The sequence below is a fragment of the Oxyura jamaicensis genome, chromosome 4 (genome assembly GCF_011077185.1).
Source record: "Oxyura jamaicensis isolate SHBP4307 breed ruddy duck chromosome 4, BPBGC_Ojam_1.0, whole genome shotgun sequence".
NCBI classification, from domain to species: Eukaryota; Metazoa; Chordata; class Aves; order Anseriformes; family Anatidae; genus Oxyura; species Oxyura jamaicensis.
In genome coordinates, this window is record NC_048896.1 from 25779918 (window position 1) to 25798151 (window position 18234).

Consider the following 18234-nt stretch of genomic DNA (forward strand, 5'->3'; position numbering starts at 1 on the left):
TTAACAACCCTGAAATGGTAATTCTTTAAAGAGCCTCACAATACCCTGATAGCCTTCTGTAACCCATTATTAATGGCTTCATTCACTCTTAGGTTCTCCTTACAGTGGAAAGTTCATTAGCACTACAAATCTCTTTTGTCAAACAATTTACTCCAGCTGAGGAGCCAGCCCTGATACTCTCATTCTTCATCCTGATTTTGGTATAAACCAGATATCTGTTTGCTTGTTTTGTTCATCCACTTTCTTCACAGGAAGCAACACAGCCTGAATTTTTCAACATGTGCTCTTGGAGAGCAAATAAGGTGTTACAAATCATCACTAACTTATAAGTTCATTTTTAATGGGTTATATTTTATTTGCCTCAGTTGAACACTATTATTTACAGACACAAGTTAACAAAACACATCACAAAACAATAAAATTTCAACAGCTAATATTTATAGGTGCATAGTTCATGCTCAGTTACTTTTTTCTATATATAATACATACACATATATATAAAGCTCTCACAATAAGTCATCTCTGCACAGAAAGAATAGTCATTGGAAACAAATAAAAACAGTATCATAAACAATATCAAATTACTGACAGCCTATCAACAAAACATGTACAGAGTTAAAAATAAGCAGTAGACACTTAGGTGTTTTTTATTTAGTATTTTCTTTTTAATTTTTAAACTTGAAGCCACAATATCCACAGCACAACAATGACCTTGCCAACCAGCTTTCATTTCAGCAGGAGGGAAATGCTGAAACAAGGTGGATGCAGTCACAGATACTCCAATCATTGCTGATGGAAGACTTCAAAATACACCGTAAAAACTGTAAAAAAATTTTACGACTGGGCACATTGGAACTCAGCACTTGTACAGGATGTGACGTCTTTGTTAGTAGGTTTCAGGAGATACAAAGGAAGGAAAGGTCTCTCATGCTTCGGGTTCATAGTCTTGATACTCTTCCTAATGAGAAGAGCAGACATCAGTCCTATTATTTCAGATAAATACAACCTAGCATATAACCTAACTTTTACTGCTTGTCCTAGTCATACTAGACACAGTGAAAAAATATTATGAATTTTAATGTGATAAGGATATTGCCTTTTATTATTATTTTGTCAATTATTATTTTTTTCCAGATACTCTGTCTTACAAACCATGGTGTTTACAGAATAGGCTTTCACAGTGGTTAACGTACAATTCAATTACCAGAAAGACTCACAACAATGAACTTGTGAGTAATTCTCAGCAGGCATAATGATCTAGGGAAGAAGGGGAACATTGGCTTTCTGTGTGTGAAGTCTACATATATAAATCTTTGGCATTTTTTTTTTTTTTTAAATCCTGTTCATCTGAGTGGAAGCAAGCTGCTACACTTTATCTGGGATCCAGCAAAACACTTGGATGTGTGCTTCAACAATAAAGACCATGAATATCTGAATACATGCAACTGGGCTCTTATGTCTGCCTAGAGTGAGTTACATGAACCTGTCACTGAAGAATCAGGACTGCAGGCTGTCTTACAAAGGGCCACTGTGAAACACTTCATGCCTGAAATGGTTTACTTAAACATCAGAGGCAGGTAAACCTTATCTCTGGCTGAACTGTTAACAGACATATTTCAGGCATGTTATCTGTACTGATACAGGACTTGACCCGGCACAGTCAGAATTACGGATGGATCTCTTCTGGTCCCCACTGATATTGCCTGGAGCACATGAGGCCACTCAGAGCAATTCACTTGCCACACATGGGAGGAGAATAAACTTCAGGCTGAACAACAAACCAGGTGCTGCACATACTGATAAGAGCCAGTAAATCGTTTAAACGTGTTTAACTCCAGGTACTTGAGCAGCACCCATATTTTCAGTGATATTCATGGTGTTAAAGATCAAGCATGCTTTTAAGTTTTACTGCAGCATGGCCTAGATGTTTTATATTCCTGGTTTTCAGACTAATCATAGAATCATTTAGATTGGAAAAGACCTCTAAGACAATCTAGCCCAACCTTTAAGCTAGTAGTGACAAGTCCACCACTAAACCATGCTACTAAATTCAAAATTGACATGTTTCTTATTGACCACCAGGGATGGTGACTCAGCTGCTTCCCTGGACAGCCCATGCTTCACAACCCTTTCAGCGAAGACATTTCTCCTAATATCCAACCTAAACCTCCCCTGGCACAACTTGAGGCCATTTACCCCTCGTCTTATCATTCATTTGCTGCTTGGGAGAAGAAACCAATCCCCACCTCGCTACAACCTCCTTTAAGGTACTTGTATAAGGTCTCCCCTGAGCCTTCTCTTCTCCAAGCTAAACAACCCCAGCTCCCTCAGCTGCTCTTCATAAGAATTTTTCTCTAGACCCTTTACCAACCTGATTGCCCTTCTTTGAACATACTCTAGCACATCGATGTCTTTGTTGTAGCAAGGGGTTCAAAACTGAATGCAGTATTCAATGTGCAGCCTCACCAGAGCCAAGTACAGGGGAACAATCACTTCCCTGTCCTGTTGGCCACACTACTTCTGACACAAGCCAGGATGCTGTTGGCCTTCTTGGCCACCTGAGCACACGGATGGCTCATATTCAGATGGCTATTTACCAATACCCTCAGGTCTTTTCTGCCAGGCAGCTTTCCAGCCACTCTTCCCCCAACCTGTAGCATTCCATGGGGTTGTTGTACCCCAAGTGCAGGACCTGGCACCTCATACAGTTGGCCTTGGCCCATCGGTCCAGCCTATCCAGATCCTCCTCAGAGCCTTCCTACCCTTGAGCAGATCAACATTTACACCTAACTTGGTGTCATGTGCAAACTTACTGAGGGTGCACTCGATACTCTAGTCCAGATTACTGATAAAAATACTGAAGAGAAGCGGCCCCAGTACTGAGCCATGGGGGACTCCAATAGTGACCAGCCTCCAACTGGATTTAACTCCATTCACCATAACTCTTTGGGCCCAGCCACCCAGACAGTTTTTAACCCAACAAAGTGTACACCTGCCCAGGCCTTAAGCTGCCAGTTCTTCAGAAGAATTCTGGGAATGGGAAACCATGTCAGAAGCGTTACTAAAGTCTAGGTAAACAAGATGCACAGCCTGTTGCTCATCCACTGAAAGCATCACCTTGTCATAGAAGGAGATCGGGTTCCTCAAGCAGGACCTGCCTCTGATAAACCCATGCTGACTGGGCCTGATCATCTGGCTGTCTTGTAAGTGCTGTGAGATGTCACTCAAGATAATCTGCTCCATAGGCTTCCCTGGCACTGAAATCAGATTGACAGGCCTGTAGTTTCATAGATCCTCCTTCCTGCCCTTCTTGTAGATGAGCATCCCAATTGCTAGCCTCCAATCAGCTGGGACCTCCCCTGATAGCCAGGACCACTAATAAATGATGGAAAGCAGCTTGGTGAGCACTCCCACCAGCTCCCTCGGTACCCTCAGGTGGTTCCCATCTAGCCCCATACACTTGCATACATCTAAGTGGAGTAGCAGGTCACTAACCATTTCCTCGTGGATTATGAGGGCTTCATTCTGCTTTGCATCCCTATCTACCAGCTCAGGGGGCGGAATACCTGGAGAACAACTGGTCTTGCTGCTAAAGACTGAGGCAAAGAAGGCATTAAGTACCTCAGCCTTTTCCTCATCTTGTCACTATGTTTCCCGCCACATCCAACACAGGATGGAGATTCTCCTTACTCCACCTTTTCTTGTTTATATATTTGTAAAATCATTTGTTATTGTCTTTAATAGCAATACCCAGATTGAACTCAATTTGGGCTTTGGCCCTTCTAATTTTCTCCCTGCACAGACTCATGACATCTTTGTAGTCCTCCTGAGTGGCCCGTCCCTTCTTCCAGAGGTCATAATTATCTGCACTACTATAAAACTGCCACTCCAACTACTGATGCATCACGGTGCCAGATACCATAGTAATATTTTAGATAGCAGGATTGGGATTAGCTCAAGAACAATAATTTACTCCCATAATTGAATTAACCCAAGGGTGTAATAATTAAAAATCATGTTTTACAAAGCATGATGTCAAGAAATACATTGTACCTTCAAGAATATATGAAGACAGAGAAGTTTTTCCCACATTCCCTAACAAACATAAGAAAAATATACAAATTTACTGTGGATTACTCAGAAAGTGGGGCACAAGTATTTCAAAACACAGACAGTGTTTTCCCATTAAACTTTAAGGAATGGATTTTTCATTTTCCAGCACCGTACCTTGGAGAGATTTTGGCCAAATAAATTATGTTTCTTCTGCAGCCCTGCAGTTCATAGCACCAGTGTGTGCCACAGTAATGCCACTCAAGCATGTGGCTCCCCACCCTTGCTTTTCTCCTGTGTGCATGCACAGCAAATGCCACAACAGATTTACCTCTGGAGGCATTTCATAAGCCTCATTCTCAGGATCCACAGGAACATCTGTATTATTCACCATTCCTTCCTGCAGGAAACCTTCTTCATTCTACGTTGAAAACAGAGAAGAAAAGTGTCAGGCAAATTGCTTTCTTCATCATTTATTCCAAAGCACATCCTTCCTCCCCAGGCAGTGACTACTGACTGTAAATGGAGTTTACAAAGTATAGATAAAAGCTCAAGAAATATGCATAACAATAAAAACCCATAATGGATTTTGGATCCTAAGTGATCCCTCTCCTTGAGTCTGGACCTCCATCCTGTAGCTCTGTTGTAAATTTTGCCTGCTTAAGTACCATCCTGATTTCGATTTAACTGAGTCAGTGCAGCTACTGTGGCTCAAGGATGTTGCCAGGGGTTGTGAAGAACTAGAGAACATCAACTCCTGAGAGATGTCCTCCAGTTTCCGTGTGGGTGTCCATGTGAATGACTACCATTATCTTATTGTATAGCTGAAGTGCTGCTATCCCACTTCTCTCTTGCCATGGACAAGCCAAGAAGTCAATCTAAACAAAAGAATGATACCACCACCAAGTTAAACCCATTGCAAATGTGTTGGACAAGTCATAATGCAAAACAAAACAAGCTTTTGCTCCTTAAGGGTAAACACAGTCCCACATAACTTGTTCAAGTTGGTTATCCCATTTATATCTGTTGGGGGAATTAATTATCTAATTATTATCTAATTACTATCTGATCTAACAATCTATTATCTAATATTATGTAATAATAATAATTATTATTATTATTTAGTTGGGGGAATAAAGTCACAGGTGAGCAAAAGTAATTGTAAGAGCAGGCAAAAAGAATTGAGTGGTATCAAGACAGAGTGACACAGTAATTCTACTAGATATTTTGTTATATTATAGACAGATCAATCACTCTCATAAATCATTGCTTATTTTCTAGTTTTACCCTTATTTCAAAGTGGCTAAAGGAGGGAGAAGTATTGTAATTCAGACTTCTGCATTCAGTTTTTTTTTTTTTTTCTTACAGTTTTAGAACCTAACCATATTGGGAAAAGTGTTTTTTTGTTGTTGTTTTTTGTTTGTTTGTTTGTTTGTTTGTTCTTAATGAGTCATATTTTTACATGCTTTCTTACGTCAATTAGCATGTAACACTATGCAGTATTAGTATATGACATGAGGCACTACGTGATACAAGACTTGTTACACTCTTCTCTAGGCATCTGTTATTGACCATTATAGAAGTGCTTCTACTTTCTAAGGTACCTCTCAGAATTAATGGGATTTCACGGGTGTAAGGACTAAATTGCTGAGTAAAACTGTGTGTTTTCCTATAACTATATATACTATTTATTATCTAAACCAAACAAAAATTCTGAAGGAAAACAAAACAAAACCAAACAAAAACCATGCCAATTGGGCCAATTTCTGTAGTAGCTGTTAATGCAGAAGGTCATGGAGAAGAAACATGAGTTTTGCCTAGCATAAAGACTGCTGGAGTTAGTACTAAACTATAAGAAAATTGATATGAAAACCAGAAGACTAGCTCAATGGCAGTATTGTGACTACGCTGAATTATTCCATTTGCCAGTCTAGACAGAAATGTACTAAAGAAAAGCTATGAAACTTAGGAAGACATTCACTAAAAAAAACCCTGCAGATGAGTACCATGGAAAGGATATAAAATTAATGATCTTTAAGGTCCCTTCCAACCCAAATCACTCTATGATTTTGTATTTCTATACATTACTTGAAATAAGGGGACACATTCATAACATGCTACATGAGACATCCTCAACGATACACTGAGATTTCACACAACTAAACCCAATAATTCAGACTGAAGTTGAAAAAGCTTAATACATGAACAAACGTTCTCCAAAACCATAGCTGAATTCAATCAATCCCTCTTTGTTCCTTTCAATACTTCCTCATCTTTTTCTTTTCTTTTAGTTTTCTTTCTTTTATTAGCATCTTTGTACAAAAAAATGTACATCCTAATAATAAGTGTTCAATAGTAATAACAAGCTTACAATACTAACATTCTGCGAACACAGGAAAAGGAGATAGGACTTGCATATTTCCATTTCAGATACTTAGTACTGAACACATTTTATCCTGCACATTGTTCATACTTCAGATGTGACTTTAATGATTATCTCTCTTTCACACCCCCCATCTTTTCCTTGCCCCCCTATATAGCTTTTAGCACTGACTTTCATGCTTATTCTGATGTTCTGCTCCCTCCTTTTGCTGCTACTCCCTTTCACTATTTCGTCTCAGCCTCATACTTCTGCTGTTCACTGTTTGCCACGTATCAGCTCTTTCTGTGGTCTAACCAGGTAACCACAGTCATATTCCATTCCTCACTTGCTGTACCTTTCCATGCACTGACTGTGACTTTATCTGCCAGATACTAATCCTGTTCTTCCTTAGTTCAGTTATATATTCACTTTGGCACTCATGCATGTGCATGCACACACTACTTTCACCCTCATCATATAAGCCTACGATGTGCAGAATTTATTTCTATAGTGTGAATTCTTCTCTCTTGCTCTTACTACAGACTACTGTTATAATAGCGTCACAGTATCAGTCAGCAGCTCTGCTGGAGTCTTATTTCCTTATCTGAGAAAAATTTCAATTGGTCATGACTGTTTTGGGGGATAGAAGTGAATTCTATTTCTTTTGGTGAATTCCTCAAATATACCTAAGTGAAACATATTATAGATAGGACAAGTCAGCAGTGTAATATAAAAGGTTCCTGTATGAAGACATGCATTGCTCCTAAATGGAACCAGACATCCTTTTTCCTTTAGAGGTAAACAGAATAGTCTGCGTGGAGTCAACACCTGGTATTCTGCTGAGCTCCCTCCACACAATGCCTGCTAATTAGTATTCTGCACTGCTCTGTGGCACTGTTAACGTAGACAAATTCCGCAATCGAAGGGACGCTGGTGAATAGAGCTGCTAATATCTTTATTTAGCCCTGTGCTTTCCAGGAGAACTAATATTTTTGTATGTTCTCCATGACATGCAATTTCTCAGGCATGAAACTATCAGGAAAGAAACAGGCCCATTTACAGTTCTACCCTGGCTTATCAAAATGCTCAAGCTCCTGAGATTATTTGATGTGCAACATTTAATTATCCTAGCTTTTAAGTGCATTTTCAGAAGTTTTTTTGCCTGGCTACTTCTCTGAGAAGTAGAATTAATCCCTATCAGCTCTGGCTGAATTAGCTACATCATGTGTGTAATGCAAATTTTAAAGCTGTTACAGTGCACCTCATCTAACGTATCAGCTCTAACGGCGTACAGCTCCTGTCTAGTGCTCACTCTTTTATTCCAAAATACTATTTCATTTCTGCTTCTCCCTATCATTAAAGAACAGCTTTGGCTAACAATCGGTACATCGAGTAAAACTGTGCTCAAAAATCAGCCTGGAGGTTGCATGAGGAAGAAAGAGTGAAGCTTAATGTTATCTGCAGCAGGAAAACAGGTGGCAAGTAAAACCACCAGCACCATTAGTAATGATGAAACAGAAGATTTGCCAACATAATTTCAAAAAAGAGCTTCAAAGCTCATATGCTATGTTGTTGTTGCTGTTAGGAACCTCTGAGCTGCCCATCAGGGTTACAGAGACACAATGCCTAAAAAAGGCAGAATTTATCATCTTCCCAACTTCCTTTAGCAAGTACCAATGGCAAGTTCAGGATGGAGAATCCTTTAAGGCCTCAAATAAAAGAGCCAACAGCACTAGCAAAATACAGCGATCACAACATCAGTATCTGTTTGAAATGAAGCAACTCACAAACCGTACCAAACCACCATGGGAACTCCTTGCTTTGGAGTATCTTGTCAACTTTGTCTAGTTGTAAACAGTAGCCCAAACACTACCTTTCATCTTGATGTCACTGCAGATCACACAAGAATGCTGTTACTCAATGTCACATTTGTTAAAGTATAGCACAGATCACCATATCACAGTTTTAATGGCTGTTCTCTCTCTTCTAAAGTACAATTCCTCTAAAGTTAGAACATCATGAAGGTACACAACCACCCCTAGTAACACAGACCCAGTTAAGGTACACGTTACATCATTATTTATTTTCATTAAAACAAAGAAATGCAATTTCATGTTCTCATGATCAATAATTCCATATCCTAATTTAGTTACAGAAGAGGAAAACCACCTTAGAAAACATTTTTTTTCTTATTATGCAAGATATTTTTCCCTTCAACCTGCCACCTCTTTTATTTATTTTTAAACCGTATAGAAGGGTAATTCCAGAGGGAAAGTTTTTATTAGAAGATCTGAAAATCTAAACGTTAACTTTCTGAGAGATTAAGTCAGTTTTTAAATGAGGAGTTTGAGCTCTTTGGCAGGCAAAACACTTAAAAATGGAAAATTGCAAATCATGCAATAATCAAGGTGTTAGAAGGTAAAGTGAAGAGAGATGCTCGTCTCCTGAGGCTTCCCTGAAAAATAAGCAAGTGCCTGCCTGTATCTTGGTTTAAAACAAGGTCACTCTGGGTGAGACTACTATTTTTGCATTCTCTAGTCTTGTGGTCTCAGACCCTAAATTATGGAATTAAGGAATTCCTACCTTGACAAAGCTTTGTGATTATCAGACTTGGACAGCCCAAGACCTGCACGCCATCAGGCAACCTAACCAGACCTGTTTAAATTATAGGAGTATTTGACAAAACTTCAGGCTTATCCTTTTTACCAGGAAAACAAATGGGTTTCTCTTATTTCATTGTTTTCAGTGAAAAATAGCAACCCATTCCTTCCCTTCACTCACTTTTTCACCTTATAACACTCTTGGTAGAAGGGAAGAGACTGTTTAAGATGCTCTACTCATGGAAAACTGACCAAGAGATCTGCTTGTGCTACTACACTTCGGTCAGCACTGGGTACCAAAATGGTCCCCTACTGGAGTGTGCATTTGATCTTCTCAGTGAAATGTCTTTGGATGCTGAGTTATTTAATTCAGAAATAAATTATTTCACCTCAAGCCACAGACAAAAGCAACTTTAAAAGGAAGCAGTGTGATTGTAACCTAGCAGTAGTTCTATGCAGTGTAATTTACTATCTCTCTGGCTAGTAACACATTTTTTCTTTCCAATATGAATGCTAAAAATGTCTTACAATCATAAATATTCTCATGATTACTGCAAAGTAATTCCTTCTGGAGTGGTTCCATATTCTGAGATAAGTAAAGCAGAGTATTTAAGTGTTAGGTCTTCAACTGTTTATACCAGCAAGAGGAGATCACCTTGGAAGTCAGTTCTACTAATGACCAAGGTGGGAAGGCACCTCTGGAGATCATCTAGTCCAGCCCTCTGCTCTGCTCACAGCAGGGTTACTTACAGCAGGCTGCTCGGGAACATGTCCGGTCAGGTTTTGACCATTGTCCCCACAATCTCACTGGATATTGCAGTCCAGCGTTTGACCACTCTTGCAGTGAAGCAGCTTTCCCCTATGTTTAAATGGAGTTTCCTGCATTTCAGTTAGTGCTGACTGTGCCCCCTGTGATTTCACTGGGCATTGTCTAAGAGTCTGGTTCAATCTTCTTTACCACCACCCCCATCAGATATTAATATACACTGTAAGCTCCCCACCCCAAAATGTTCACGTTCATGTTATTTAACACATGCTGGTTTTCTGTCTGTTCTTATGAAACAGACTGTTATATTCTTACGAAACTTCCCATGCAGATAACGTGGGAGGATTATTTCTCTAGCAGAAAGCTCTACTGTCCACAAACCATTATATACATAATAATAAGGCAAACAATAAGGTGTTTTCCCCAAACACCTAACAAATTAAAGTAAAATGAGAAATCATAATTATTTTAAAGAAAATAGAATATTATAAACTCAATAGCTCTGGTCACATCGCATCACTTGCCAGTCTGTTATTGAATATTTTATAAATAATGGTTAGCTGTGAACTAAAAGGCTCTATGGAGAAGGCAGTGAACAAGAATAGGTAAGAAACTGTTTTACAAGGTAATTTTGGTATGGCTCTTTCGTAAAGGCCTTTAAAGTCCATTATGTAAAGATCTTTGAAAACCTCACTGAAACATCCCACGCAGAGCACTGTTGATGCAGTCCAGACATTTGTGCATATGGATCAGGTGCAAACTGGGAGGCTCAAAATAAAAATAAGACTGTAAAAAAATAAATAAATTACATCCAGTAGCATTATTACATGCAAATTTCCATGTAGTGCTAAATCGGTGTAAGGCTAGTAATGCCCTGTACTGTATTTCCAGACCCTGTGCACATCCAGGACAGAACTGGCACAGAGGTGGGGTGCGATGTGATACTTGGTGGGCAAGGTTAACAGCTGTTAACTTGGTTAACAGCTAAAGCTGTTAGTCTTGTGTCTGTTACCATATCCCAAACCTATAAATAGGCAGGGCTGCCTTAAGTCCTTACCACTGGTAGCTGAATATCCCTCCCACCTGACTAAGCCCATCTCGTTTTGATATTACACACTCTGCAAGCACTCCCCTCATATAACCATCATTATATGGCAGGGCTTGCAGAAAAATTTGGGGATTCCTGATTAAAAGGTTACCTTTTGTACACCCTCAGTGCAGCTATTCTGCCTGCTGTCCAATTTAATTTCTTATTACAAGTTAGCATTTGCTCTGCCAGTGGGATTAAAATTCCCCTTTGAAATGAAAAATCATGTGTACTCTTTCTTCTCCACCAAATGTCAAGATACTTTTGGGGCTGGATACTGGAGCTAAGAGAACAAGTAACTGCCTTTTCCATGTGGCAACTTATCTTTTACAGGTATTTTGAACATAAAGCCCAACTTACCCAAAAGGAAGAAAAAAATAAAAAATAAAAAAATCCCAAACAATGTGCAAAAGAAAGAGGTGCCAAAATGGCCTTGATTTATTTGGTTTCCTAGTCCTAATGTATTCATTATGTGGTGCTGATTGGATATAACTGAGTTGTCAGGTCAGTTTAGGATGCCCTCAAGCTCCTGTTCACTCACTGAAACAGCCAGTGCCTCCCCTCCTGCCTGTGGCTGGAAGCCTCAGCTGGGAATGAAAAAGCACTAGCAGCTGTCTAGTGATTTTATTCCAGTGATAGGGAGACTCAGAGAGCAAACATACCTGTGCACTGCCTAGAAAAAAAATAAAAATAATAATAAAAAAAATATTAAATTATCCCTACACTTTCAAGAAAGCACTATTGCTTATATGCAGCCTGAGTGTGACGGAATCTAGCTGTCCTCGTTCATGACTCAGAATGTTAATAGTGAAATGGGGCTACTGTTTTCCTCCTTAAATAGAGAGTGTAAGTGAAGAAGAGGCATTTAATTAAACAAATGTCAGAGCAACAGCAGAAGTCCAACAAAATGCTAACATAGTGCCTGCAAGTGCTATAGGCTGCATTTAGATTCATGTTCTTATGTCCTCCAGTTGCTAATGACAAAGAAGTGAAAAGGATAAAGACTGAGGCCTATGGAGAGAGGAAGAAATGTGATGACTGTCTAATGTCTGCAGTTACATGATTCTATGATTCTAGAAATGTACACGCATACAAGCACACACATGCACGTGTACGTGCTCATGAGTGCACATGGCACTCAAGCACAGAGATTAATAAAATCCCATTTGCTTTTCATCTAATCAAATCTTTCCAAAAAGCAAAACCTTGTAAAGGTAGGGTCAGATTCTGACGTGTTTATGCATGTCACACAGTACTTCATTGCAGGAGGGTACGGTATGAGCGGATAAACTAATGCAACAAGCATGCACTCATTTGTTTTAACTCTCCAGCATATTGAGCTGTGGGTTGACAGGAGAGTTAGTGGCAGCATGGTCACATTCAGAGGCTGTAACTGATGGGCAGGACATGCTGCTAGTGAAGTAATTAACTCTCAGCTATTAGCAGCGAGCATCTCTCTTCAAATCTGTTCCTTCAATTCCAACATATTACAGCACTTTACTAGCTGGGGAATTTTAAAATGCTTTATCTAAGGAAGAAATAAGCACTTGCTCTGAAAAATACCTGCAGCAATTATTTGAACTATAAAGATTTGGGGTGTATTTCCTGCAATTGTGGTCTATTCAGCTGCAGATCACTACAAATGACTAGAAAGTCAGGATGCATTTTAAAATTTAGTTTCCTGAAGAATCCCTCTCTATGTGGAAGCAAGCACGTAACTATTCAGATCTCTCACTTGCATTGGGAAAGATTACTTCTTAGTTCACTGGCATGAAACACAAACTTAACCTAAACTCCTGTAAAAGGGGAATAATTCCTTTTAGCTAAGTGGAAGGAATTATTTAATAAAGCCATACAAGACAAGGAGGATATTACAGGACTAATTCCTAAATATATGATACTTGAGTATCTGTAGTTTCTTACCCTCCTCCCTGGAATTTGGTACTGTTACCATTGCTTTTCCCTTTGGCTTAGAAGGAAAGATCAGACTGAAGTCTCCTGTCCTCTAGACTGTGTGAGAATGGAGTTCAAGGCAAAATTATGACCCTGTTTTCAGACATCTTCTGTTCTGAAAGTGATACATACCACACAAATCTTTACTACTTCTTCATATATAGAAAATCACCAGAGTGCAAGTTTGGAAGGGCCTTGAGTCACCTAAGTCTCTGCTTTAGGCAGGTTCAGCTTTCCCTAAATCATTCCCAACAGATGTTTGGGAAAAGCTGACTTAAAAGCCTCCTGTGACAAAAGTTCCACAGCATGGCCAGGCAATCTATTCCTGCACTTAATTGCTGTTAGCATTAGTGTCTTACCTGGTGCCCAACCTCAATCTCCTTCACAGCCATTTACTGTTCGTACTTCTAGACCTATTCCCACTGGGCACAATCCCCTTTCTCTCTGTAGCAGCTGTCTGATACAGGACAGACCATTATCCTGACTCCTTTCAGTCTCATTTTCCCTGGACTAAACAACCTCTTTGTGTTCATACAGTACAGTTTGCTGATCTGTTGAGTATCCACTGCCCTGTATCTCTGTTGCTTGTTTCAGTCACACGTAAGGTACCTCTTGCTATGTGTAAGGATGTGGCTGCTTGGTGTTTGGAATAGAGTCAAGTAGGTCAGAGAGGCAGTCATCGGGCTGCTACAGGAAAAGGAGGCCAAGCCCCAGTAGGGTATAAAGCAGGAAAGCCACGTTAACTAATGGGGGCTGATGATCTCCTCAGCCACAGATGTAGCTTCATAGGGGAATTGTTACTGCACCATTTTTACCACAAAGAATCTTCTATTGATAAACCATTTGAAATTAAAATGCAGACCTGCTCTTAAAGGATAAAAAAGAAAAAAAAAAAAAAAAAGTGGAAAAATCAGTTGTCAGAATTATTTTATTCCCTCTGGTCCCTCTTTATTATTAACCACAGTAGTTCACCAAAGCTTTGCCTGTTAGGCAGAGGTCTGCTCTCTGCACTGGGAAGGAACTGGAGTCACAGTGTTGTAACACAGCAAAATGATCAAGATAAACTGCCACAATTCACAACATTCAAAAAAGCAGTTGAGGTGAAGTATTCATTCTGTCCATTACATCCAGAAAAACAGAAACAAACAAACAAACAAACAAACAAACATTTATGTCTGGAGATTCTGAATGAAATATTGCTAGCATAGCACTTGCACTCATTTTGCCCTCAACTTTTGACTATTCATAGATAGAAAAAATAAATAAACCAGACTACTTTTCTTCAAATTGTAAGTCATTTACCTGTTATTTACAGAAGTTCAGCTGAAGTAGAGAAAGAACAATTTTATGTATGTCATGCCAATGAGAATAATTATCTAAGTTTATTCCATTTTAATGAAGGGGTCCAGTTAAAACTCCAAGGAGGAGCTGAAAGAACATACTGTTCACAAGCAGCAAATTATAGTTGCTACAGTTCTTTCTCCTACAATTCACATTTGCAGTTCCTGCAATCAACATTGATATGCTGCCCAGAGCAATACAACATTTTCAGCATTTAGGCTCTCACTGTCGCAGAGCTCTTTTATATTTTAGAGCTTTACAGAGATTTTCAGCACTGAGGATGATGCAAGAAGGCTGCCAGGACTGGTCCATGTTTCAGAAAAAGATGGTGTGTTTCTGACATGGCTCCTTGCAGTTTGAAAACAACACAGGAACCTATCTCCTACCACTTACAGAGACACTCCTCTACACACTCTTTTTGGTGAGCATTTAGATATGAACAAGAGCCAGATCTTGAGAATCACTCATGCAGAACTCAACACGAAAAATGCACTTGCATGATTACCACAGCTGGATGCTGAAGTGTTTGCAAATGCTCAAGCTATATCATCAGTTAGATGCCCAGCTGGTCAATTTATGCACAAATGCCATTTTAAAAATGAGCCAAGTTAGAAAATAATTAAGTGGAATACAAAGCTAAAAGTAAATGTAGTTTGCCATGAACGAAAAAACTAAATAACATTTGGCAGTACGTTATATCATCTTTTAATCATGATTTCCAAATTATTCATCTCTATTTTGTTCCAGTTGTCTATGATAAATGTTTGCGCTCTCCCATCATGGAGGTACTTCAACAGCTGTCAATAAAGTATGGTAATTTTGCAGAGGTTTAGCATGAAGCTAGTTGATGTGTTTACTATTTCATAAAAAAAAAAAAAAAAAAAAAAAAAAAAATTTTTTACAAAAAGCAGAAACAACAAGAAACCATACTACAGAAAATAATGATGAATGGCATCTTGGCCTGCATCAGAAATAGTGGGGCCAACAGGACCAGGGAAATGATTGTCCCCCTGGACTTGTTTCTGGTGAGGCTGCACCTAGAATACCAAATTCAGTTTTGGGCCACTCACCACAAGGATATTGAATTGTTGAAGTGTGTCCAGAGAAGGGCAACAAAGCTGCTGAAGGGTCTAAAGAAAAAATCTTAAGAGGAGTGGTTGAGGGAGCTGAGGTTGTTTTATTATTCAATGTACTCTTTGCAACAACAACGACAACAAATGTATATTGTATTTTAGCATTCTGATAAGTGAAGCCTAAAATAATGGTAGCAGTTAAAGCTTAAAAGCTGATCTACTTGAACTTGAATTATTTTTACTCATTTAAATTCATACAAGCCCTGATTTAGCAAAAGATTTTTAAGCATATACTTAAGCAAATAACGAGCTTCCATGAGAGTGAAAGGTTTTATGTAGGTTTAATGCCAAAACAACACCATAGTGAATCAAGAACTAACTGAAGAAACCTGAAGTATTTAATGTGCCAAAAATCATACCGCTTAATATACGCTACAACTTCTTTGAAATCTGATGCACATCACTTTTATCCGGTGAGACAGACAGGCTCAGCATTTATCCATCCATCTGTAATTCCATAATTAAATCAGCCATTCTTATCACAGCTTTTCTACTGCATCCTCTATGCACTAGAAACTTTAAAGATTCACACATAAAGGGACAGCACTCGAATAAAGTGTGTTCGTAAGACATGTTCCAAGGCCCTGTGGAAACAAGATTTATACAAGCCAAACAAGTCTTTCAGAACAGGATTTCAAGACAATATTCCTCCAATTGCAGAAGCAGAAAGCCTTGATAACTGAAGTTGTTTTTTATGCTGCTGCTGATTACCCTGGGCAAAAGAAAAATGCTCCAGAGCTGTGTGTTGTGTGGGTGATACTCCTATTTCCCAATTGAGTTAGATTCAACGTTTATAGCAGAGGTAAAGTGTTCTAAATTGGCTTGTATCAGTACAATGACTCAGTGATCACTGCATAAGTGGGAGGACTTCAAGCATTTGACATTGCTTCTCATATTCCTGCTGTCACAAATGCAAATGTTAGAGAATTTAAACTCATTTTTATCATGTTATTTTAAAATTGTAAAAGGGACTTTGATCGTTCAACAATCTGTTAAATATATAGCAGTTGGGAAGAGGGGATTTTTTTTTTTTCTTTTTGCAAGTGTTTAAGTGCTTTCAAATGTAATATTCCTTCACATGAATACCATGTATTACTGTTTCTGCTTTTTTTTCCAGCACAAAATAAATACATAAATAAAATCCTCAATTTAAAAATCAATGCTTCTTTTCAACTTTAATGAAAAGAGAAGACAAAGTTAATATAAACAGGCAGAAGATGGAGTTGTGAACCCCATAAGCTATGCAATCTGCATGCACAGAACATGTGTGCATGTTGGGGCTTCCATGAAATACATTTTAATTGTTGTGTCTCTGTTCAAAGCTAAGTGCCTTGCAAATAGTGTCTGGAGACATGCTCATTGAATGAAGAATTAATGCTACCTCTTCAAAGATGTAGGATGCTGGTCCTGCTGGCACTGATACACTAAAGCACTTAAACGTGTTAATCCCATTGAAGTGTATGTGATTGTGTTTCATCGTAATATTAATCACTCGCTATTAGGATATCTGTCTCTTTAACCAGTGAGCTGAAATTAATACCTGGGGGGACTGTGACCGAACCCACTCTGTTGGTCAGCCTCTCCTTCTAGCAAGGTAAGAAGAGGTGGATCCTTCACCTGCCCACCCAGGTGCTTTCCCCTGCTTGCTACGTGCCTGCCACATTAACAACTCATCTACATCGCAGAGCACTAGTTCAGACACTTCTTTAATCACCTTAAGCATGCTGGGTTTTGCAGTTTGCTCAAAGCCTGTTGGAATCCCTACTATACGAATAATTCAGGTTTGAGCCTTACACACACAGGGAAGGCATTCGGGTACCTCAGAGTACCTTCAGCAACGACTATGTAAATTCACAAATCAAATCAAAACAAAAATAAACAAAACCCCACCATCTTTTGGTCGTAGTCCTTTTTTTGCCATTCCACTACTGGGTATATTCCTGGATATTTGTTATCAGCCAAAATGCTGCTTTCAGAATGTGATTGTTAAATTGGGTGAATGGCCAGGCAGTCACCTCTGGTGACATGATTGTGCAGAGAATTAGCATGAATCACTGCCTAGCCTAAGCTTCCTGGAGAAAAGTTACTGACTATAGCTTGTTCAACAGTATGAAAAACCTAGAGTGAATAATAAATTCACTGTACTGTAAATGGATGAGAAAGAAAAAAATCCCCATCCAAATATACTGCAAGAGGCATTGTATGTTTTATGTGAATGAGAAAGGTACGGAAAAACATTGCAAGATGTGGGAAGGAGTGTTTACTTTTAATGGACTCTTGCACCTTTCTCCCACAATTATCATGATGCTACCACAACTGTGAAAGAAACTGGGCAGCTGCTTTGAAGAGTCATTTTTTTTTTTTCTTTCTGTAAATGAGTAGGATAAGCAAGAAAGCAAACATCACCCCCATAAGCAAGTTAAAAATGTGGTTTACATAGACCTAAGGGTTTCTAGAAGCAAGGCTTACAAGGCTAAGGTCTCTCCCTTGCAGTAGGCAGACTACACTTAGTTTCAGGTTGTTGGAAAACAAAGGGAAGGAGGCCAGCCCACATGGTCTGCAGCAATCTCAGTTTCACAAGGGAAGTGGAGATGGCTCTGGCAGCAGCCAGGACACAGCCTATGGAGTCAGCTACTGTCAATTCCAAACCAGAACCTCCGGGGTCACTGTGACTGACACCAAGCCAGCTCCTCCACTGCTTCCTTCTGCCTGCTATGGCTGTAGTCTTCCAAGCCTTAGTCTGGTGCTGGCAATCATCCATAAAGAAGAAATACAAATGCTACTACGAAGAGAAGTCACACATCTAATATGGCCTTTCTCCACAGCAGACAGATAGATCATATTAGATTAGATTAGATTCACAGCTTCTTTACATCTCTTTCAATTACAATTAACTGTTTCTTAATTATTTCTGAAATAACTTCTTTGTATTCCATTTGACA

The 18234-nt window shown here is 39.1% G+C and overlaps 1 protein-coding gene across 1 annotated transcript in view; it reads right to left on the reverse strand.

Annotated features, from left to right (window-relative positions):
• Positions 1–330: 330 nt before the first annotated feature.
• SNCA (synuclein alpha) overlaps positions 331–18234 on the reverse strand; it is a 70498-nt gene continuing 52594 nt past the window's right edge. Inside the window, exons 5-6 of the mRNA XM_035326095.1 lie at positions 4382–4471; positions 331–958 (exon numbers count right to left, since the gene is read on the reverse strand). Of these exons, the coding sequence (XP_035181986.1) occupies positions 926–958; positions 4382–4471 (123 nt within the window). The 3' untranslated portion in view covers positions 331–925. The remainder of the gene's footprint in view (positions 959–4381; positions 4472–18234) is intronic.